The sequence below is a fragment of the Centrocercus urophasianus genome, unplaced genomic scaffold, assembly GCF_019232065.1.
Source record: "Centrocercus urophasianus isolate 14NV4802_14NV808 unplaced genomic scaffold, USGS_Curo_1.0 seq_13, whole genome shotgun sequence".
NCBI classification, from domain to species: Eukaryota; Metazoa; Chordata; class Aves; order Galliformes; family Phasianidae; genus Centrocercus; species Centrocercus urophasianus.
The window spans coordinates 39,891,450-39,913,757 of record NW_024884475.1 but is presented as its reverse complement, the minus strand read 5'-3'; the positions used below and the strand labels follow the sequence as shown (position 1 = coordinate 39,913,757).

The window sequence follows — 22,308 nt, the reverse complement described above, 5'->3', positions numbered from 1 at the left end:
GTTATAGTACAGTTATAGTACAGTTATAGTACAGTTATAGTACAGTTTCAAAACTGACTAAGAAACTTAAAAGAAAAAACTGCATTCCTGTTAACAGCAGATACTGTATTAGGTTTGGTAAAGGCAATTTTACAGGAGGCTGGCCAACGGCTGTCCCAGCAGGGATCCACGAAATGCAGCCACACACCAACACGGCACCCAGAGGCCCGATGGCACCTCACGTGTTGTCCCTCAGAAGGGCCGGCCTACCTGCGCCAGGAACATCACCAGCTCCGCCAGCTCCTTGTTGGGCTTATCGGGCTGGAAGGTGAAGATCTCCACATGGGACTGATAGTGGTGGTACTGCTGGAGGAACTGGGAACACAGAGCGGTGGTCTTTAATTCAGACGGAAAAACGCCCGCCACCCCGCCGCCGTTCCCTCTCTTACCTCTTCGGTGTAGGACGTGGGGTCGCGCTTGATGAGGTTCTGCAGCTGAGGCAGGTTGCTGGGCAGCTTGTTCCCCTGGCGGCCCGACATAGCGCCGGCTCCCGGTACAGACGACCAGACGCGTGAGCTACCGACTGGGCGCCGCCATCTTAGCCCCGCCCCGCAACGGGCGCCACCGAGGGTCAAATTTCGTTCGATAGCGGAGTTTTCGCGCAGCCCTTCCCGTGTGGGGGCACCAATAAACGGCGCAAGCTGTATGTACGCGACTTGTAAAGAGCCATAGAATCCTTAAGGTTCGACAAGACTAAGATTAGCCAGGTCCAACCGTCAACCCATTGCTGGCTGCTTGCGTTTGAGTGAAGTCTGTTTCAAGAGCAAGAGGCCTGCAGTGGCCAGGCATAGCAACCCACCTGCAATTAAAACTAAAGTGGTCTCTTTGTTCCTGTAAGGTATTACCACCTGACAGAACACAGCAAATTTCATATAGAAGAGCAGCAGAGCATCCTTCCTCTGCTATAGTCATGGTCAGTCAAAACTGATAATAAGCAGAGGAAATGGAGGCATAAATTTTAGGTTTGAGTAACATTGTCTCTGTAAAATGCTTGTTAAGAAGCTCTGGATCAGTCTATGATTGTTCTATTTGCTGTGCTGCTATCGTTATATATGAAGTATTTTCTGCTGTATTTTCGTGTCTTCTTCAGGGCAGCTACAATTTGAGTTAATGCCTTGAGCAAAAATGCCAATTACTGATTTATTGTTATTATCGTTTTACAAATGATTTTGGAAAGTGGTTTGTAATAGAGAGCCATCTGTGCTTAAAGGCAGCTTATGAATTGCCTGATTGTCTAGCAGTAGAAATTGGTTTCAGTATAGCAAATAACAGACAGGAGAGAGGATATAAAAATGGGGATTCTGTTCTGGGAAGCACTGATTAAGTTGGTGATTATTCATTAGCCAGCTTTCAAGTCAAGGGACTAAAGTTTTCTTCAGAGAGATAAACAGAAGAATATGGTTTAGGATTAAGGAAAAAAAATCATGCTGAGACACACAAGAAATCTGTGTTCTTTGAGAAGAGATATACACTGGTTTTGTGATCTTAAAGTCATATCTCTCAGGAAATGGAGGAACCTGGCTTCCAGATGTGATTCTTCATTGTGGCAAAGTCCAGGGAAGATACCTTCTCCAAAGTTCACAGGAACCTTATAAGAGATTAAAGGTCACATATTTAAGTGACTGCAACATTGACCCATCCTTTGCATGGCAGTTGCATTTCACTTGCCTAAGACTGTCTTGTAAGCAAGTGGGTTTCCTTTGTTACCCTGTGCACTATCAGTGTAGAAGCTGCTGAGTGTGTCTTTGGCTGCTTGGGTCTATACAAACACAGCTCTTTGATCAGCTCTAGCTCACAAACTGGAGATGAGCTATGCAGGTATAGAAACAGCAGTAAGTCCTGTCACATCCCTCAAAACCAGAGAAGCATGGAGCTTGTTTGGAGGTCTGGATCTGTCAGTAACATCACTATTTGCAATAAAGGTGCAGAGGTGTGGAGTGTTTTCAGGTATCTTATCTGCATTACTGAATGCCATCATTTCTACCACAGCATGGTCTCTGCTGAATATCACTAACTTCTGGCAGAGGTGTGGTTTACAGGAAGCAACAATAATTCTGCACAACTGTATCTTTTAGGATTTTCCATGTTGGATCAGTAGTTTGAATTAAGATTAGTTGACACCATAGATGTGCTTACCCTTGGGTAGCTAGCAGCATGACTTCTGAGAAGCAGCTTTCAGATTGTTAGCTCTGATCAGAAAGAGACCTACTTGTTATTTACTACATACATCATATTCCTTTGGCTTAGTAATATTGGCCTGAACTTGAGAGTAACAGATACTTAAAAGAAATAGCATTTAGTCTAATGATGCTGTTTTTGAGATTGTAACATAATACTGGGTTGGGGACCAAACAGGGAATATACACAACATGCTAATAAGACAGTATGTTGCCCCTTATGGTTTTAATTTGCACCAAGGGAGGTTCAGGTTGGATATTAGGAAATTTTTTTTTCCCCAGAAGGCATGTTACTGCATTGGCACAGGCTGCCCAGGGAGGTGGTGGTGTCACTATCCCTGAAGGTGTTCAAGAAATGTGGAGATGGAGCAGTGAAAGATGTAGTCAGTGGCACATTGGGGATGGGTTGAGGATTGAACTGGATGATCTGAGAAGTCTCTTCCAACATTAATGATACTATAGTTCTGTGACAATATCTGCAGTTGCACATGTGCCACTGCTATTTATACTTGCTGCTCATGTGAATGATCCCATGCAACATTCATCAGTACCTAATCAGTAACTGCTTTGCTAGTGTATAAACAATGAACATCAAGATGCTACAATTACAAAACAAGCAAGAGAGTTTAGCAAAGCAGACTATGATAGTTAAACAAAAACAGACAGAAAGCTTACCTGTATCCTAGGCCCACTCACAAAACACCAGCAGAGCAGATCTCCAGAAGAGATCCTTCCCCACTGGCAGCCAGCTCTTAAATAGGTCTAGGAGGGGTGCAGCCAGGCTCCACCCCTTCCGGCAGCACAGGTGAATTGCCTTCAGCTGTGCTCCTCCGGCTTGCCTCAGGTGATCAATCAGAGGTTCAGGCCATGACTCAGCAGTTCCCATACAGCTAGCATAGTGGATTAATGTGGTTCTGGATAGTCAGGTGCAAATTTTAATACTTGCTTCAGAGATCTATGTGGAAATGTTACTGAAATATTTTATTTTGCTGAGTGCTACTGTGCTTGTGCTTTAGCATTAGATTGAGATGTAGAGCAGAGCTCACCTTAAAGCAGACTGCCCTGAAATTTTTCCCTTTTTCTTTCAGTCTGATCACTGTATGACTGCATGACCTATGCGACTGAAAAAGTAACACCATAATACTGCCCTGAGCTGACTTTTTTAAAATTTTATTACCATTTTTCTTATTGCTTAGGATAGCATGGAAGACAGCAACACTGATATGGTGGTGGGCAAATGTATTTTGATGTCAGCAGGAATATCAACCCAGTGTCTACATGTATTGGGATGCCTATGCAATCTGCTTGAGTATGCAGTATGCACACATCTTTAGGCAACACAATGAGAATGTGGTCAGGAATTAGCAGAATGTGTTCCAGAGGCTGCTGAGTTACTGCAATGTAATTTAATTGTTTTAAGTAGTTTCTTTAGAATTCACCTGCCAGTTTGTGTCTTTATTCAAATGTACCAGGAGCAGTGATAGTACCTTACTTAGCCCATGTTTATCCTGCAGAGCAATGTTAATGAACGCTTAGTAAAGGCACATTGAACAGTCTATTGTGTCGTGTTTAATCAGCAGTAAAGACTTTTGATTGATAAGCTCTTGAATAAGTGCTGGTGTTGAAAAATGAGCATATATATTGTGGCAAAATAAGATTCTGCTTTAATTCCAACTTTTTTCTCACGAAGTCCACAGAGATACACAACTCTCTGTGTATCTTACTGTGAAAAAGCCTTTGTTGTAGGCAGACAGAGTTGTGGATCTGGTTTCCACAACAACCCTCTTGAAACAAGCCTAGAGTACCATGCCAGCAGGGACTTAAAACAAATGCCTTGTCTGAAGTAATACTACAGAAGTATTAATTCTACATATTTTCTTGTAGGTTTTTAAGATTTTCTGGAGATTTTCTTGCAGAGTAATGCTGAAGTAGCTTTCTGTTTGCCATTTGCTGCAGAATAACATGCCTAAGGTATCTTCATAGATCTATAAATATCAGGTATGTACTTCTCTCTTTACAGTTCTTGTAGTACTTGACAGTAGTTTCTTAGAACACGGTTTTTTACAAACACTCAGGAATTGCTTTGTCTAGAGGCATTGCTAACACAAGTGAATAATGCTGATTATCTCTGAAGAAAATCTTTTATGCTGTTTGGTATTGTTTGCTTTAGCAAGCAAGGACAGTACTACTAAGGCACTGAAAGTAGTAATTTAAATAGTGTCAGTTGCTGACACTGACACTACTGCTGAAGTAAACTAATACAGGTAAGCATGAAACTAACTACACAAGCCTCATGAGCAGTCTGACCTGGTAAGACCATTTATGGTTTAAACCATGAAATCTGCATTGAAAAAGATTTGTGGACATGAAAACAAGCCAAGAAAGAGTGACAGCACATCAAAACATGGGTAGGCTGGGCTGAAGCAACAAAATACTTTTTCCCTAGAGATCCAGTGTGGTCTCTGTGTCCCAATTCAGCAGGTGCTCCAAGCTCTGAAGGAGATGGTCTTCCAAGTAAAAGGCTTTCAAATGTGAAGTCTTATAAAAGATAAGAAGAGAAGGTATTTAAAAAAATCCCATAAACAAGGAGTCACAGACTTCACAAAGGGACTGAAGAGGTTGTGCGATATATCCAGAACCTCTGTACCATTCAGGAGATACTGCAAAAATGAAAGTATTGTCAGGGATGCAGCGGTCATTTGGACTGAATATTTGCTCCCATTTGTGTTTTTCTATGTCAACAGATCCAGCCTCTACAGTGTCTGGGGCAGTACTTTGATATAAACATCTACAGGTGGAAAGGCAAAAAAGCCTCTCCTCAAGACCTGTCCACTGTCACTGCCTGCATCACTAAGAGCTCTGTGAAGGGGTAGGAAGAAGGAAAAGTAGGAGTGCATTGCCTGTCTTTGGCCTAGCTGCTCCTACAGAGGTGGCTGTCGTGACAATCTCTGGCAGGATTTGACGGCTCTTTTTAGCACTTTGACCTGGAACATCTATGAAAAACTGTGTACTCTGTGTAGCTGAAAATGTCTGCACCTGACTTTGTATCGCTAGGGGAATCCTAATCAGCTTGAGCCTGGCTTTGTAGCAGCATCTCAACATTTGTTTTAGATAGACATAATTCTCAGCTGCTGAATGATTTGGAGGAAATTAAGAAAACCTTTTCTAGCATCCAAAGAGAAAGTGAAGCCAAGAACAAACTAGGGTGATGCACAGATGCCAGTACCTGGTTAAGTGCAGAATGCTGAAGTTTAACAATGCTTGTCTTTTTTTCTTTCCACTTGCTTTGAAGCAGAATCTTTACATCACCACAGAATAGACAGTGTTTGCTGATGAGGATAGTAAGTCAATGCTTTATTGCCTGTGATTTAATCCCTGCAGATCAAAAAGGATTAAAGTGTTTATAACTTTGAATCACCTTGTTACTGTGCTTGAGAATCCGGCAGTGTGGATTTCTGCTGCCTGGCAGTTAGTGCAGCTTCTGCCCACTGTAGCAAACAGGGTCTTCTACTCCAGCCTGCCTGTTAAGGGTTGCCATGGCTGCCTTCCTGCCTGTGCCCCTCTCCTGCAACTACAGGAGACTACTTGGAAAATGCAAATTGAACACTGGATCTGCAAGCTCTTGAAAATAAAGATTGGTTTAGCTACCAATTTCTACCTCTTTGAAATGGATGAGGCTATTTTGCTGAAAACATTCAGTAGGCCACGAATGAAAGATTGCACGTGCAGTGAATGAAAGCTGGAAAAGATACTGTCAGCTGAAATAAGGCTGTTGAGAAGAATGAGGGCGATCTTGACTGGACACTTAGCTATGAATGCTTGATGGAAGGGTCTGCTGTCAGAAAGTGCTGGCTTGGATCCTGTCTGAATTTAATTGTTTTATCTAAACCTTATATTGGCTGTGATTTTGACTACATACATGCTATAATACAATTTACATTGCAATTGTGGGAAAAGTCAAAACTAAGCTTTACAGTATATTGATGTTCTTGAAGCAGTATATATGCATAAAATGAGGGTTAAAACAACTTGTTAACTTCACAGAACTTTCTTTACCTACAAATTTTTGAAGAGCCAGGAATTTCTGTGCGTGGACAGTTCTGATGTTTGGCAGTTGTTCATTTGCGCAGAATAAGTCAGTGTTTTATAAGCTTTTCTCTAAAGCTGAATAGTAGCAAAATGCTAGCTAGCATGGATAAGCATGCTTTCAGTTGAATACCCATTTTTACTTCAAATGTACTGTGTTCCTTTTCATTAGAATCCGGTATTTAAGTTCTGCTTAATGCATTTGCTTACAGAAGGGCAAAAATGTCACATAATTTCCAAGAAAGCAGGCTGGAGTTCCCAAACTCACTTAATGGCCGGCACTGGATATTCCTGAGAAAAGGCCTAGATGACTTCAGAGATGGCTTCCCTCCTTCATGTGAAAATATGGTTGTGTATGGTGAAAAGCGACCTGTCTCAATTATCCTAAAAAGCAGCACAGTAAAATCTTCATACATGGCTCCATGGAACAAAAGCAAGAAGTCCAGCAAAATACAGGTCTGTCTTTCCCACCTCAGTCCTCAACAGCAAAGCAGGAGGAATTACATTGTGTGCATAGGGCACTGTCTGAATCCGATGTGCTCTACAGTGCTCTATTCGTGTTTGGAAAAAAGTATCTCCCCAAAGGCATTGATTTTTATAATCCTGATTAAACATATTCTTTAGAAAGTTGAAATAAGAAGCTAATCTGGCATGCAGCTATTTTTGATCACTGTCCTTTACTTCTTTCCAAAATAAAAATAAAGCCAGTGATGTGAAAGGTTTCTTAGATTCAGACAGTAGGACCAGCCTGTCAGCAAGTAATTTGCAGGACATAACTACAAAGAGGCCAAGAAATTTGACTGTGCTACCGCAGTAGGATTACAGAATGTTACGTGTTAAGATATCACCAGCCCCTGAAACAAATCAGCATCACTGGGCAAGAAGCAAAATTGAAAAGTTGAGACACTATAGCAGGGTATGATCTTACTACTTAAACTTTTTTTCATCCTGTTTACAGAAGCCTCTTCTCTGACTGGTTCTTCAAATTTGCTTCAAATTAGCTTCATACAAACAAAAGTTAGCAGATAGTTCTATTCTGTATCTGTGAATGTATGGGAACTGCTGAGTCACGGCCTGAACCTCTGATTGATCACCTGAGGTGAGCCATGAGTCAGCTAGAGAAATACAGGTGAAGACAATTCACCTGTGCTGCAGGAAGAGGTGGAGCCAGGCTGCACCCCTCCTAGACCTATTTAAGAGCTGACTGCCAGTAGGGAAGGATCTCTTCTGGAGATCTGTTCTGCTGGAGTTTTGTAAGTGGGCCTAGGATACAGGTAAGCTTTCTATCAATTCTCTTTTTGTTATCATAATCTGCTTTGCTTAACTCTCTTGTTTATTTTGTAGTTGTAGCATCTTGATGTTCATTGATTATGCAGTGAATTTCCAGAATTTTGTTACTTGAATGTTGTAAACAGAGGACTGTGATCAACTACAGACAAAATAGGGTTTGTTTTTTTTTTTTAATTATTATTATTATTTTTTTTTTTTACCACCAGTACTTCACAGAAGGAACAGGGGGGAGAGTGAGGAGTCTGTTTTGGAAATGGCAGACTTTACGCTATAATATATAAGGGGTCCCCTGGGTGTGAAGCATCTCAGTGTATACTTAGATTGCCTCAGAGGGATATGCTGTCCTAAGGCTTGGATGCAGTAAGATGATGGAAGGTTGATTAATTGAGTTCGGAAAAGGGAGTTGGGTCTCTGTTCTTGAGATCAGGCAACAGCAGAGCTCTCCCGAGCTGTTCTTATTGGAGCAGTGGTGTCATGAAATAAGTAGTTGTACTGAGAGGAGGAAAACTTGAAATCAACTGAAATAAAAGCTGATTTGTAGTACATCAGATTGCCATAGAAGATTACAGGGACTGGAAATGGAGCATTATTCCAAGAACTGGCAAGCAGCCTATGTTGCAATTAATGCTTTAGAGACTTAAGAAAGAAGTCTATAGCTTGAAAGTTCTGGACTATGAACAGCCTTAACTGTTAGTGTACTTGAAGAGATTTGTATGTTGCACAGTCCTTCATGCAGTCTCTAAAAGGAATTTGTTCCATAAGGTATTTTTTAACAGATGCCTTTTTCTGGGCTTACAGCTCTTCAATGAGGTCACTGGTATGTTCAATCCCAAAATCTTATTTAAGAGTAAGGCTCACTGTGAACAGGAGGACCAAACTCTTCAAGAGGGGGAGGATCAAATGGAGGACAAGCAAATGAAAGTAATGAGTTGCAAGATACTGGCATGGTGAGTACAGGAAAAGATGAGGAGAGTAATACAAAGGCTCCTCAAATGTTCTTTATCTGAGGTGAGATGTGTGGAGAAAAAAGAAACTCATTTCTGTGGGGAGGTTTGCTCAGAATTTGAATGATACAAAGCCAAACTGGGTACAGCAAACCCTCTCAGCTGGTGCTGATTTAATTAATTTGCTTGCTGTCTCTATCTTTGTCTAAGGCTTGGTGTTCCTATGAGCATTTTCTAAAATTTTACCTCTTCAACCAGCCCTTTCCAAAATCTGTCATGGGGATGATTTTCATTAAGATATGCCCCTTCAACTGCCTTAGTGATACTAATGATAAATTAATTGATATCTCACAACCTGTTCAGAAAGAAGTCATGATTACTTCTGGGTGTTACAAAGCCATAAGGAGTCAGCCTCCTGCTGCTGGTTAATTTCACAATCTGAACCATCTTAGGCAAAATATAATCACTCTCGTTTTTTCCCTAGGCCCTTTCAACAATTAAACACTATTCAGCCTCTGACTCTCAAAGGATAAACCTCACATATCTCCTTCCCAGATTTTCTAAAAAACAAAAGGCATAGTGATGAGAAACATGTATATCTAAGCCTTCACTTTTAAGAATTTTCTATTTCGAAAATGGCAGGCTATTTCCCTAGTTTCTCATCCAAACCTTGATTGTCTTGCGAAGTCTACCAGGTGTGACCCTAATATTTATGAAGATGTTATTTACAAGTAATTCAAATAGCTCAGACTATTCCTGGCAAAAACAATGCCACGTCTGGTGCTAAACTGCACCATCTTTAATACAAAGACATATAGTTATATGTAGTAGCTACTATATAGTCACTATTGTTGTAGCTAATTAAGGGACGTTTCATCTTTTATTACTTTAAAACCTGCAGCAGCCAGGAGTCTCAAGGCAAAAAAACAGGTGCTTCTCTTTCCAAGAAGAAGGTAGCAGCAAGAGAAAAAGAGGCCACACAGGGTGGCCCAGCTCCACTTGACAAATACGTAAAGCAAATAACCAAGCATTTTTGTGATTGGGTTATGTCTTTGGTAAGTAAAATAAAACTGCCGTTGTCTGTTCTTTCATTTTGAAAACCTAATTACTTTGTTTAGGACAAATGTCTATAGGTCTGAAGTGAAGTAGAAGTGAAAACATGGCTTTGGGTACATGAATCCAGTAGTCAAAGTCAGAAACATAGCTCTGTGTTGTGACTGAGAGGGCTCAGCCCACTGAAATGTGAAGAAAGTAAATATCACAGTACAACATTACTGCAGAGTAAACTTGCTTCAGAAAGGTTTTCTAGGGAATCCACCTATGTTCAAGTTGCTATTTTACTACCTCACCTGGGAGCAGTTCTCATTTATCTGAAATGTGTACTTCATTTATAAGCTCCAGCACTGCACTAGTGTGGCCTCACTGAGCACTGTGTGCAGTTTTGGGTGGCGTAGTACAAAAAGAACATAAAACTATTAGAGAGTGTTCAAAGCAGGGCTACAAAGATGGTGAAAGATCTAGGGAAGATATATGAGGAGTGGGTGAGGTCTCCTGGTTTGTTCTTTCCAGAGAAGGGGAGACCGAGGGGCCTACAGCTTCCTCGCAGGGGCAGGCGCTGGTCTCTGCCAACAGTGATGGGACCCAAGGAAACAGCATGAAGCTGCCTAAGGGGAGTTCTGGTTGGATATCAGGAAAAGGTTCTTCACCAGAGGGTAGTCAGGCACTGGAACAGGCTCCTCAGGGCTGTGGTCATGGCCACAAGCTGCTGGAGCTCAAGAAGCATCTGGACCACACTCTCAGTCATATGGTCTCGCTTTTGGGTGCCCTTTGTGGAGCCAGGGGTTGGACTCTGTGAGCCTTATGGGTCCCTTACAATTTGGGGTGTTCTATGATCATCGCTGTGGTGCAAATGCAAGCACCTGACCAGGGTTTAGTTGTACTGGAAGTTGAGGTTTTAGGAAGGAAATACGTGGAACAAAAAAGTAGTAAGATTATGTTGCTTTTTTTTTGCTCTGAGATTTTTCATTATGTTGCTCTTCTAGGGAGGAGGGAACTGGAATATTGATGAAGATGCACTCAAAAGTTTGTTCAGCATCAGCCTTGGAAGGGAGGTCACCCTCCCTACACCTTTCTGTGCAGTGAAACTCTGTGTACAACCAGAGCAGTCAAAAAGCCAAGAGGCTTCACCTCCCGAGATTGCTGTCAGGAGTTCTCATCAGCTAGGGTGCTTGCCATGCCAGGTTAAGGTAAAAGAGCCCACATTAATATTTACTGAATTCTGTCTGTTCTGGATGACGTTTGGCTGAGGTTACCTGCTGGAGCTGAGGAAGGAGCCTGGTTTTCTGAAGCACTTGAGCTTTTCTGTGTACTTATCTCAGGGAAACAGTGCGCATAAAAAAGAACTCTTTAATCATGGTTACTTTTTACATGCAGCAGAGCAATAAAATAGGAGAATGAGACCTAAGAGTACTATTTAAGGTATAGCTATACAGTCTTTTTGCTGGTCAAACTATAGAGAATTCCCAGCAGTTTTACTTGTATCCAAAGCCAGTGAAATAAATGGAAAATATGGATCAGTGTTGTGTGACTTTAGGATGAAGTCTGGTACATTATGTCTGACGTACCTCAAATGCAGTTTGTTAGGTGTTTGGAGTCTCTTAAATTTCTTGGTCCAGAGTATGCTTGTGGCACTGATGTAGGAGTGCAGGGAAAGTGGTGAAGGTGGAAACAACTGGAGGACACTGAAGCATTGGACCATGACTATAAAGTCCCCATCCTTCCTGTTAACTGCATTTCTTGCTGTCCTTTCTTTTAATCACTGAATACCTAGAAAAAGACTAAAAGCAGCTGAGGTAAGAACTTGAGGATTTTATAGAAAAGATCTGCTAAGGAATTTTAGGTAAGTGGTCAAAGTTAGGCCAGTTTTGGGATAATTTGAACACTAGTATTTCTATAATCTCTTAGTCCATGAATTCTGTTTTGAAACAAAAAAAAGCATTTATTCAGCCTCTGATTCCCAAAGTATAAGCCTCACAGACCTCCTTCACAGGTTTTCCATGCAATGAACCTCTTAAATAAACAATTGATGTTCAGATGGCTTGAGACTAGAGACACCCAATAGCAGCTTGTTTGCCCCTGTGGGAGTGAAAAGGGGAAAAAAGTGGAATGCGAAGCACCATTTGAGTGGAAAGGTAGCATGAATGTAAAACTAACATCTATCTTTTGTGACATAGCTATGGAAGAGCTTATGTTATGGTGGGAGCATCTCTGTACTGTATTGTGCCTGGCAGCTGCAAACAAATATAGAAGTGACCATGTCATCCAAGCAGAGATAGCCATGGTTCAAACAGGCTCAGTCAATATAGTTAGGCTGTGATTTCATGGCACCCACATGAGCAATAGCTCTAGAAGACACACAGTTACAAGTCAAGACTTAGTTGAAGTAAATTAAGTCTAGTTCTTATAATGCACTTAATACTATTTGTGGCCAAAAAGCACTCACATGCTGAAAGCCAGCAATTAGTATTTTAGAACGATTTAGGGTGTTTTTAACTTTGTTTTGCAGTACTAAAATAACTGCCTTTAGAAAGGAGCTGGATTCAGCTGTGGTACTGTGCCTACCCAAATTACTTTAAGGAGTGATGAGAAATAAAGGTTGCTAGCATTGTACTTCAGTGTTTTTATGTGTTGGCGGAGTTGAAAGAACAGGCAGGCTTATTTTTCAACTGATGGGTTTATCTTAGATCTAGGTTTATTTTCATCTTTATAAAATTATCTCCATGCTTGTGCTGTGTGCACAAAAGGGAAGCAGGACGCTGTTCGTGCTGTAGGGGGCGCTCCTTCCAAAGGTAAAGCTGAGTTGCTCACGACGAAAACCGTGCCCGTGCAAGGGGCTGCCTATAAAACAGAGGAGACAGTTTTAAGAAGTGGGTGCCTGGGAATAACTGCGTGCAGGAGAACATCAAGACAAAGGTCTTGGTTGTGTTAATTTTGCCTAAAAATTAAAGCCAAGAATAGAAGTCCAGCTAATTTTGTCCACCTCCTCCTGGAATTACACTGCATACTATTGATGGGAGGTGTGATTACTTTCATAGTAGTGACTCTCCCTTCTTTCCTTAGCCAAAAATGATGGGGGAAAGTGACTTTGTCTAGCATGGGGTATCAGCTTTACAGGTTGTAGATCATAATTTGCAAAAGACTTCAAGCTCATTAAGCAACGTTATTTCTTTCAAAAGTACAAATTAAATCTGAATTAGAATGCTGTTTGCAGTTGTTGGTAGATTAGTTACAACATCTGGACGGATACACACCATGTAGTTTATTTAGGAATGTGGAACCTGTACGTAAAAATGAATTTTGAATGTTTTTTCATCTACTCTGGAAATTGATTTAGGGGATAGAAGTTGCACAGCTCTACAGTACGCAGGCCTTTAACGAGTTCCTGGAAAGAAAGGGCTACCGAAAGCCTCAGGTGAGTCAAGAGAATCTGCTGAGGGTGTTTGTTGTCTGTGCCTCCATTTCATCGTGCTTGTGGCTAATGCTGTGTCATCCCAAGGTCTTGGCTATGAAGTTACCTAGATCTGGGACCTCTGGTTCCCCTCTCTCCTGTGTGCTGGAGATTATGGAGGGGGTGGGACTGTTGTACTCACAGACACTGCAGTGTCGTAATGCATCCAGGGGCACAGATCATCAGGGGAATTTGAAAGTGGTGCTGGGACCACTATAGCAGGACACAGTACTGTGATGGCAGCAAGTAAACAGGAAAAAGGTTTCTTTCTCTGAGGGCCAATGAAAGGAGTGCACTGAGTTTGGTTTCATGTCATATTTGCAATATTTGCAACAGTGAACAATGTGTGCACCGGCTTGTTGACCCTTTTGGTGTTGTTTTTGGCTCTTTCTTCAATTGTTCTCCAACATCTATTATCTGAGTCTGTTAATCGCACGTTTAATCTTTTTCTTTCAGTTCCTTCTGAAAATGCTGGCTGGGAGAAATTATAGTGGAGCTCAAGAGAAGATGTTCAAAACTTTTGAGAAGTGATTACCAAAGAGATAAGATGAGAGAAGCTTCTTCCACTACTATTAACACAGATTTCTAAATTCTCTTTAAATGAACAGAAGCTAGTAGCTGAGCTGTTCCTTAAATATTCTTACATTAGAGTAAGCATAAAGATAGTTTTGAGGGTTTTTTTCTGAAGTAGAGAGGTAGTTGAAGATCAAATAGTTGGCATAAGCCATTTAGATGTCTTAGCTGTTCTTAGGTTAGCTGAAAGGCACTCATGTGCTGTAACATACTGATTTAAAAGTCCTGGACTACAGTCAGCTTACCACTTTTTAAGCATCCACATTGTACTTACTGCTTCAATCTATATTACCAGCATCACTGTGAAAATGAATTGCAGATTTAGACCTGTTTTAGAGATGAATTAAGTTCTGCAAAGGAGAAGGTGTTGGCATCTCATATTTTATATGAGGGGTTTCATATTTTAGATGATTTTTCAGCATTGGATGTACAAGCTGAGTCACTTGCTGGATGGATACCAATGAGAGAGGTTCCATACTACAGGCTTTCCGTTGTGTGTGGTACTTTATAGATCAGATGAAGCTTAGGGGCTCAGAGCTCTAGCAACTGAGGCTTCAGCTGATGCCTGTTCATCTGCCAACTATTGTAGCAGTTAAATAGGAGTCCCCATTCACTTACTCAAATGTGATCGTTGCTGTATCTGAGCCCAAGTTGTATCCAACACAGTCGCAGGCAGTCTGCAGCAAGACCCAGAGCTGAATTTTGTCTCCCAAACCAACCTGCTCTAGTGACCATCTACCCCACTCAGTTGGGAAACATCTGCTTCAGAACTTTCAAGATCAACATTTTTGTGAGACAAATTTCAACAAGCTGAGTACCTAATCAATATATTCTTCTAGATAGCCATGTCAGTACACTGCAGAATTTTTTTGCCTCAGTTTGTTTCTTATTTCTTTAAATTGGCTGTCTTTTGCAGGAAGGAGGGGGAATGCTGATATTTTTCCAAGTTCATTTTACTTAGCTATGGTGTATTGTTAATTTATACCTCAGTCCAATTTCCTCTTTTGCCTTCCAGAACTAGGCCTCTATAAGATTACTTTATCTTTAGGAAAGCTATCTTCCATACAAATTGAGTTGAGGAGCCCCCAGTATACCCAAAAGGTAGATTTTTTCCACAGCGCAGGGAAATTCTCACCTGCAGGATTTGGGGTGTTATTTGGATTTCTAAATCCCAGTCCTGCACAGAATCAGGGTGCCTTGAAGCTGCACTTTTATGCAGAGCTGATGCTAAAATAATAAATCAGTTCAACCTCTATCTGCCAAAGGTTCATCAAGTGCATTGTAATATTTCATTCTCAGTATTTCAGGAGCCTTCATCTGAAAGTAAAGCAGTTGCTGGGGGAGAGCTTCTTGTGAAGTAGGCAATAATATAATTATAGACTTGGCTTTTTCTTATGAACACCACTGGAATGTAACAGACTGCTGCAGAAAGAAGTTTATTTAATGTTGAATTAACAAAGCTAAAACTATGATTTTTTTTTTATTATTATTGCAATAATGTGTGCAGCCACAGAAGGGCTTTTCAGAACAGCCTAAGACTTTGCAATCAACTTCTGCCAACATTGAGGAAGATGTTAGCAATCCCAAATACAACAACAGACACCTTACGCACTCACATATATTATCTATGGGCAATATCAGATGTAATGCATTTAAATGCAATGGACAATACAGAATCAGCTCCTTTATTTGGTGGAGGTTTCTTATATGAACAGAAAATAAGACAGTTGTAGAAAAGGGAAGGAATCTCTAACTAGGGCCCCTGCTCTTGCAAGTGAGGCAGCTTCATAGAATTTTTTTTTTTTTTTTTGCAGCTCTAAATGCAAAACAAGGAACAACAAATTCATGCCAGCTTGATTGTGTTCAACCTCAATTGAACTGAGAACACATCACTGTCAGTGAGTAAGTGTGGGAAATGAGGAAAAAATGTATGTATGGTTTAGTATCGCTAAAAGAGCCAGGATCTTGGCACCTACTTTCTGTATCTAAGTGAAGACTGTAAGCTTACAAAAGCCATAGCACTGGAAGGATATAGAATGCTCAATTACAAAAGGGGAAAAAACAAAGGTTGAAATCTGAATTCAGTCTCATGCCTTATTTTTCTCTCAAAGATATTGTACAATAGATTTTAATAATGACATAAACTACTCTAAATTAATGGAAGTGTCTTGTGTAATGGTTGCACAGAGGTTTGCATTACGTTGTTCAGGAAGCAACCAAAATAGATGGACATTTTGGACATTTCTGCTGATGTCCATGGCAGTCTTACTCAGACTGATGGAAGATGGTCAAAAAAGATTCTTTGTTAACTAGCTTTTTTCCTTGATTTCAGAGGATTTAGTGATTTATAGCTGCTTGAGGGGTCTGGTTTATCTATCTGATGATAAAGTCTAAGACAATGATATTGCAATATCTGCTCGTATCAGGACAGGGAGAAGAGAAGAGAATCTGACAACCAGCGAGTTAGGTATGATATAATCTTGATATTGAAAAATGACATGAAGCAAGCTTGCATTATTCTGGGAGCTGATATTTTGTACGCTGCCATCCAGGTACTACAGTGCTAAACATGGTCTGGTGGTAGGAAAACAGAGTGAAATGAGGTGTTAGGATAGCAATGGATTGAGCTAATCGGCATAGCAGGATGTTGGCGTCAGCGCTGCTTGAATTTGCTTTGTTTCCCCATGGTAGACAAACGGGATGGTTGTGGTGTAGCACTTGTCCCTGTCGTAGGTGTAGCAGGTTTCTGGCTCGTTGCAGGAGGTGCTCTGCTGGGCCTGGTATGTCTCTCCTCCCAGCTCAATTTCTATGGGATCACATTTTTTGCAGCTGGAAGAGATAAGGAATAGAAGTATTATTCAGAGCTGCAATTAAGACACCTCTGACAAAACTGTAGTCTTTCTCTCTAATTTGACAGCTGTAGTTAGCTGAGTACTGTGGCCTTTCCAAGCCATGCATTCTTTGTAGCAACTCCCAGCCAGATGTTTTCAGTGTATCAAACTGCAGTTCACCAAACTGGCCTATAAAAAGGAGGATTAAAGATGAACTGTGTAATTTCTTGATATTTAAGATATTCAAGAAGGAAATGGGTCAGCATGAGACTTTACCTGGAAATGCAATGCTTTTATTGTTAATTAATCATAGATGTAACAATTTCTTGACTTACAATGGAATACACAAACAAGGCTCTAAAAGGAAGACTTTCCTCTGTGATGCTCCTTCAGATTATCAGCTATCCTTCAAGATGTTTGTGAGCCACTGTGTGCAGTGCTACAGGATAGGGTGTTAGAAAATTAATTTAGTAAAGAGAAATACTTACAGTTCGGTCATGCGGTAGACAAAATTGGTTCTTAGTGGGGATGTGGGATCAGAGATATTCTGTCGGCTCTTGAGTGGGACACTGGAATGGAGGAAAGAGAATTGCTCCTGTGAAAACTACTTGTTATACAGGGGGCTATTCTGCTTTGATGACTTCTCAACTCTCATCTTGTTTGGGTTATTTCCTTTCTGTCTCTTCTCCAGAAAGAAGTCTTGGCCTTTCTGCACCCCTGAAGGCAAAATGTTGGTTTTTTTTAACCTGGTTTCCAGGCAGCTTTGGAGGCTGTTATACTTTCCCTAAGAGTAATGCAGCAATTTCTGAAAGTGCTTCCTTTCACTAATGATGCTCTCAAGGTGTCAGTGCCTATTTTATTTTCTTAAAGTCTGAGCTGGCAGAGTCCTGTGAGACTTTGACAGAGGTATTTAATTATTATTTCTCCTGTTGTGAGTTCTCTGAGCCTGAATTGTCCATTCCATTTCCAAGAAAGATACCTCTGTCAGGTTTATGTGAATGAAGAGGACAAAGTCTTACTCCTGGCCTGAGATCTGCCTCATAGAGCTGACCTTTCCTGGTAGTAGTTTTGTCATTAATTAGTTTTTCCAGGCTACAAAATTACAGGCTTGTTAACACAAATCAAATCTGAAAAGGAAATTGCAGTGTCACTGGCCCAATTTTGTTTCAGATTAGGTGAACTGTATAAATGTTATTCTACATCCACAGCTTATTTTGTGAAGCTGCTACTTGGCCCCTTAAAAGATCGAGATCCTTCTTGCACCTGAAGGGACAAACACCACATATTTGCACGTGAGATGATTAAGCCCCAGATGGGAGCAAAAGGAGTTACTGCAGAGTAGCATAGTAAGCAGCCCATGGAAAAACAATGGGACATCTGAAAAAAATGCAAACAGAAGAAAACTCTTGCAACACATACTCTCCTGCTCACCACCTCCATGTAAGACTTGTCTGCCACTTACATGATACGTATGTTTCTCTCCAGGACTTCTTCCTCAGGATTGTCTTTGGAGGGGACGAACTTTGAGGTCACCGTTACGCACTTACACTTGTTATTAACCAGCACGCGCTCGTCACCATCATCATTCCATTCATAACCTGCAAGCACAGGATATGCAATCTCAGGTCAAAACAGGAAAACTTTGCAACTCTGTCAGAAAGCAAAGTGATGAGGACCTCAGATAGGATAGGATTTTTAAAGTGTAAAGTCAAAGTCACAACAAAAAGCCTATTGACAAAAAAGTTTAGTTCTCTGTTCAGCCAACAATCTGCTTCTATATGTAGAAGGGATGGGAGTGCCAGGGAGGAAATAGGAAAGCTGACCACTGCTTTTCTGACCATGGAGGCAAAGCAAAAGGGATCTGTCATGAAATGCACGCCTCCAGCTGTAGGAAGCCAAAGTCCAATTTTCACAATTGCCTCTGCTAGGAGTTTACCCAATTTCAGTATTGTGTACCAGGTCTGTTTTAGCTGTGCAAACGCTAGTTGGGATCTGACTCTCTAAACATCTGTGGCCGTGCCATCACAGTGTATGTCAGTTTTTCTTCACTGTATTGTCCTCCGTATCCCTCTGGGAGCCAATGCCAAAAAAACACTAGAGGATGCAGCAGGAAGGCAGCCTGATGAAGTGACCTTGGAAGTCAAGTAGCCCTTTATAATTCCCTGGTTTATACAGAAAACTCCAGTCCTGCCTTTCTGATCTTCAGTTTCTAATGAAGTTGCATTTGGCAGCTGTGGAGCTGACTCAGATAGAGAAGAGCCAGCCTGGGTATGTTTGTTTCCCGTACTCTTAGCAATTTATTCAATACGAAACTCAGTCAAAGCAATATGGCCAAACTTCCCATATGTCTGTCACCCAGAGGCTTTATGGCTGCTCCTCTTAGCATGCAATGCCTTCTTCCTTAACAAGCAAGCAAATGGATTTGAAATAACTTGTTTTCTCCTATCTGTTTTTCCCCAGCAGCCTCTGATATCTCCAGGTATTGAAAAAATGGCCTTGCTTTTATATATGCGCTCAGTCGCGCCCTTCTCAGATGGTCATTTTCACATCCCTCTGTATTTGCTACTGCTCTCAGGGGTTTCTTTGTCCCAGTACATGCATGTGTCTGTTTAGTCCTTTTATAGCAAGGGCTGGCTTTTTTTGTCTGTGTTGCACCGGACACAATTGGTTATCTCTACAAATACCAATTTCAAGGCATGCAGAACAAAAGTCCAAGCTCAACTCTGATTGCACTGTGCCATCACTAAGGGAGAAATCCATAATATGTGACACAGATGATAATTCACAATTTAATGGTAGTTATCTGGCTTTGTACATCTTCCATTCTCTATTGCTTTGTATGTTTCCTCTCTGCTAACACAACTGGAACACTTCCCTCTAAAGTAGGAGGGGGTCTTTTTGCTTCTTTGTGTCTTGATCTTTCTTTCTTCTTACAGAAAGTCTCTAGTTCCTTGTCCTTCACATAGATCTTCAGGTGTCTGACACAACACAGCATGGTGTACAGTTCTTCTCAGATCTTAACTAAAACTCAGCATTTGTCAGATCCTATTGGCTTTAGGAATTGTCCCAAACCTTTTGGGAGTATGCTTTAATTTATCTTAATTGTAAAATGCTATTAACAAATGTATTTTTATAATTATACAAAGATTTTTTTTTTTAGGCTGTAGTCTAAAAGCATTGCACTGGATTTATTTTCTTCTGTATTAACACTAGATTCAGTGAGCATAAAAGTTAAAGGTGCTCCATATTTTTAAAGTAAAATTATAAAGCTGCAAGTAAGATTCCTTTAGGCTTATCAGCAATGATTCCATGAATTGCCCAGTAAAATCACTTTGGCAAAAAGACAGATAAAAGCAAAAATTCCTTTTTCTAAATGTTTGCAGGTTGGATCTTCTAGTGCATGGCTCCCTGCAATCTGATGTTCCCTCCCTCATAAATACTTATGCAGAGATTTTGATTAAAAACTCTCATCTTTTGAAATGTCCTGCAGTATGCTGTGATGCACAGAGGATGATATACAAAGTCTAGCAGCTGCATTTTGAAAGAGCAAATTCTAAAAATCTGTTCAAACTGCTGCATGTGGAAGAAGCTGCTTCGTTAAAGCACAAAGAGGCTCAGTTGAACAAAAAAAAGAAAAAGGACCTAAGTAGTACAATCATTACTGCTGTAGCTGTGTTATTAACATCTCACTACCATGCAGTTATAACACACGTCATAGGAAGCAGGGCTTTTCAAGGACCTGCCTGGATTGCTGTAAGTTGCCCTCTTCCAAAGGCTGGGGGGAACACAGGCATGCTGCTGGAGTAGTTCTCCTTAAACTGATCAACTGCGTAAATGAAGATGACTTCAATCTGAAATGAGTTGGCCACAGCCATCTGATGGGAGAACCAAGCGGATTTTAGAAGCTGTAAAACCTTGCAGGTAAGTCTTGCAAGCTTCCTAGCATTGCATAGAAACAAGCGTGTATTTCTGTGGTTTGTTGCTCAGAAATATGATTAAGAATGGCTAATTATAAAAAGACTGCTGACTAGCTGCAAATTTAGGCTCAAGACAGGAATTAGAATCACACTGCTCTGTGGTGGAGGAAGACAGAGATGTCTAAGCATCACTGAAGCAAAACTTCTTGAACAGGCATTAGAGTTTGATTTTTTTTTTTTAACTGTCCAAATTATAAAAAAACAGACAGTGCACCTCCCTGATCCTTTCTACTCAGTTTTCCATGGATTTTGTTTCTCACCTACCTGCCACAAGGACGAACCCCAGGGAGATGGCCAAAACCACCCACGGCAAAGAGCTCTTCATCTTGCCTTCGCTTCTTTTGAAGAATGTGAGTGGAGAGCATGTGTCTGCCTATAAGGGTGCGTGCAAATGATACAGCTATTTGTTTCCTAAAATAAACAGCCCAGCTGGCTAGCTTTGACACTGGAAAATGTGGCTAGGGGACTGAAACCAGTCATGTTTCATACAGAGAGACCTCTGTCTTTCAAAGGTGAATGGGGGTAGGGGCTGGCACTACCACTGTGCACTTCTATTCTGTTAATCACCAACATGCAGTATTTTTGAGAACCAAGGAGTGAAAAAACACCCTGGTCTTTAGGGGCCAATTTACTACCACAATTTACAGGTGCTCTCCTACCTGAGATTGATTGTGAGTTAAAGAAATGTCCAGATAGCCAAGGAATGGGAGTTCTTGCTCTCTGGTTTTGAGAAATCAGGCTTCGGTCATTGCAGGGATAGTTTGACATGCTAGGCTTCAGGATCAGAATCCTTTTTCCACCAGATGCTGTGCAACTTATTTTAAGAGCCTGACTTGCACCCGAGGCTTTCAGTCAAATCAGACAAGATGAGAGGTGGGAGGGGTAAAAGAAGCAATAGCACGGCAGGGGCAAGCTGGGCTCTTCTTCCACGCTCTGCCTACTGCTTCTAGGACTCTCTTTCTTAGTGAATGGAGAAGGGGCTCTATGGGATGTGTGATACACAGAAGGCTCTGCGTAAGGTCCCAGGCAACTGTCCCCCCAGTGAAAGGGGCCGTTTTCAACTCCCTTTTACAAGGGATTTCAGACACTTACAATGGAATAAAAACTCCTTGCTTGTAATTTTATTTAAGGCAGAAGGGTGACAGAGCAAGATATGAAGCTAACAGGGCCATTCTTTGCTGGGTTTTATAGCACTGGTGTTTTGCAAATTTCTGCTAGAGCTGCAAGGCTAGTTTATTCGTGATTAATAGCAGCACACAGCAAATCCTGTGCTCCTCCAGCTTCTTAGGGAGCAGCTATGATGATATGCAGGCTTTTCACACTGCATATGCCAGTCTTGGCTCCCCAGGGCTCTGAAGAAGCTCATATCATTGGTAACATTGCTTCAGACCAGACTAGCCAGCTTCCTAAGCACAGACCTGTTCATAAAGCCTGGCAGCTGCATTCTGAGCTTTTTCTCCTGGCACAAGTATCTAGTGAGGTGGCTGCATGATGCAAAGAGCTTTTGTGTTACATCAGCAGCACTGAAACTCAAGGCTTCCCTGGGGAGGGAGTGGGTGTCTGTGTGCAAGGAGGGCACTGTCTATGCTGTAATTGGTACATGTCTCCTCTTTTAGCCAGGCTCCATCTGTATGGCAAGAAAACTTTGTTTTTCTTTCATCTCCTGCACCCCAGAAAGTAACTCAAATGGAGCACTGTGGAGTTTCTTTCTGAAGCGGGAAGACGTCCATCTTGTGCAGAAAGTTACAAATAAACCTGGCTAACCATAGTGAGGAGAGGTAGGGAGGGCAATGTCAATCTAAAACTCTGTTTTGGTCACTTTTTTCTTTTTTTTTTTTTCTTTTTTTTTTTTTTTTGTTTTTTTTTTTTGTTTTTTTTTTTTTG

At 41.1% G+C, this 22,308-nt stretch overlaps 2 protein-coding genes and 1 long non-coding RNA gene across 3 annotated transcripts in view; 1 reads left to right on the top strand and 2 right to left on the bottom strand.

Moving 5' to 3' along the window:
- The window catches only part of SDAD1 (SDA1 domain containing 1), a 14,861-nt gene extending 14,284 nt beyond the window's left edge, over nt 1–577 (bottom strand). Inside the window, exons 1-2 of the mRNA XM_042811600.1 lie at nt 429–577; nt 250–354 (exon numbers count right to left, since the gene is read on the bottom strand). Of these exons, the coding sequence (XP_042667534.1) occupies nt 250–354; nt 429–518 (195 nt within the window). The 5' untranslated portion in view covers nt 519–577. The remainder of the gene's footprint in view (nt 1–249; nt 355–428) is intronic.
- The window catches only part of LOC122156664, a 20,418-nt gene extending 13,765 nt beyond the window's left edge, over nt 1–6,653 (top strand). The window contains exons 2-3 of the long non-coding RNA XR_006167595.1: nt 4,101–4,214; nt 6,515–6,653. This is a non-coding gene — a long non-coding RNA (uncharacterized LOC122156664). The remainder of the gene's footprint in view (nt 1–4,100; nt 4,215–6,514) is intronic.
- An 8,383-nt stretch (nt 6,654–15,036) lies between these two features.
- On the bottom strand, nt 15,037–20,800 carry JCHAIN (joining chain of multimeric IgA and IgM). The gene is made up of 4 exons (XM_042811615.1): nt 20,689–20,800; nt 17,910–18,045; nt 16,936–17,016; nt 15,037–16,445 (listed from the first exon to the last, which is right to left on the bottom strand). Exons 1-4 carry the CDS (start codon nt 20,747–20,749, stop codon nt 16,244–16,246), a joined length of 480 nt encoding a protein of 159 aa, XP_042667549.1. The 5' UTR covers nt 20,750–20,800; the 3' UTR covers nt 15,037–16,243.
- Between the last annotated feature and the right edge of the window lie 1,508 nt (nt 20,801–22,308).

Coding starts and splice junctions, on each gene's coding strand:
- JCHAIN (XM_042811615.1), bottom strand. CDS start 20,749: ATGAAGAGCTCTTTGCCGTGGGTGGTTTTGGCCATCTCCCTGGGGTTC. Junction 18,046..20,688: donor GGGGTTCGTCCTTGTGGCAG/GTAGGTGAGAAA, acceptor CTGTGCTTGCAG/GTTATGAATGGAATGATGAT. Junction 17,017..17,909: donor GAGAGAAACATACGTATCAT/GTAAGTGGCAGA, acceptor CCTCCATTCCAG/TGTCCCACTCAAGAGCCGAC.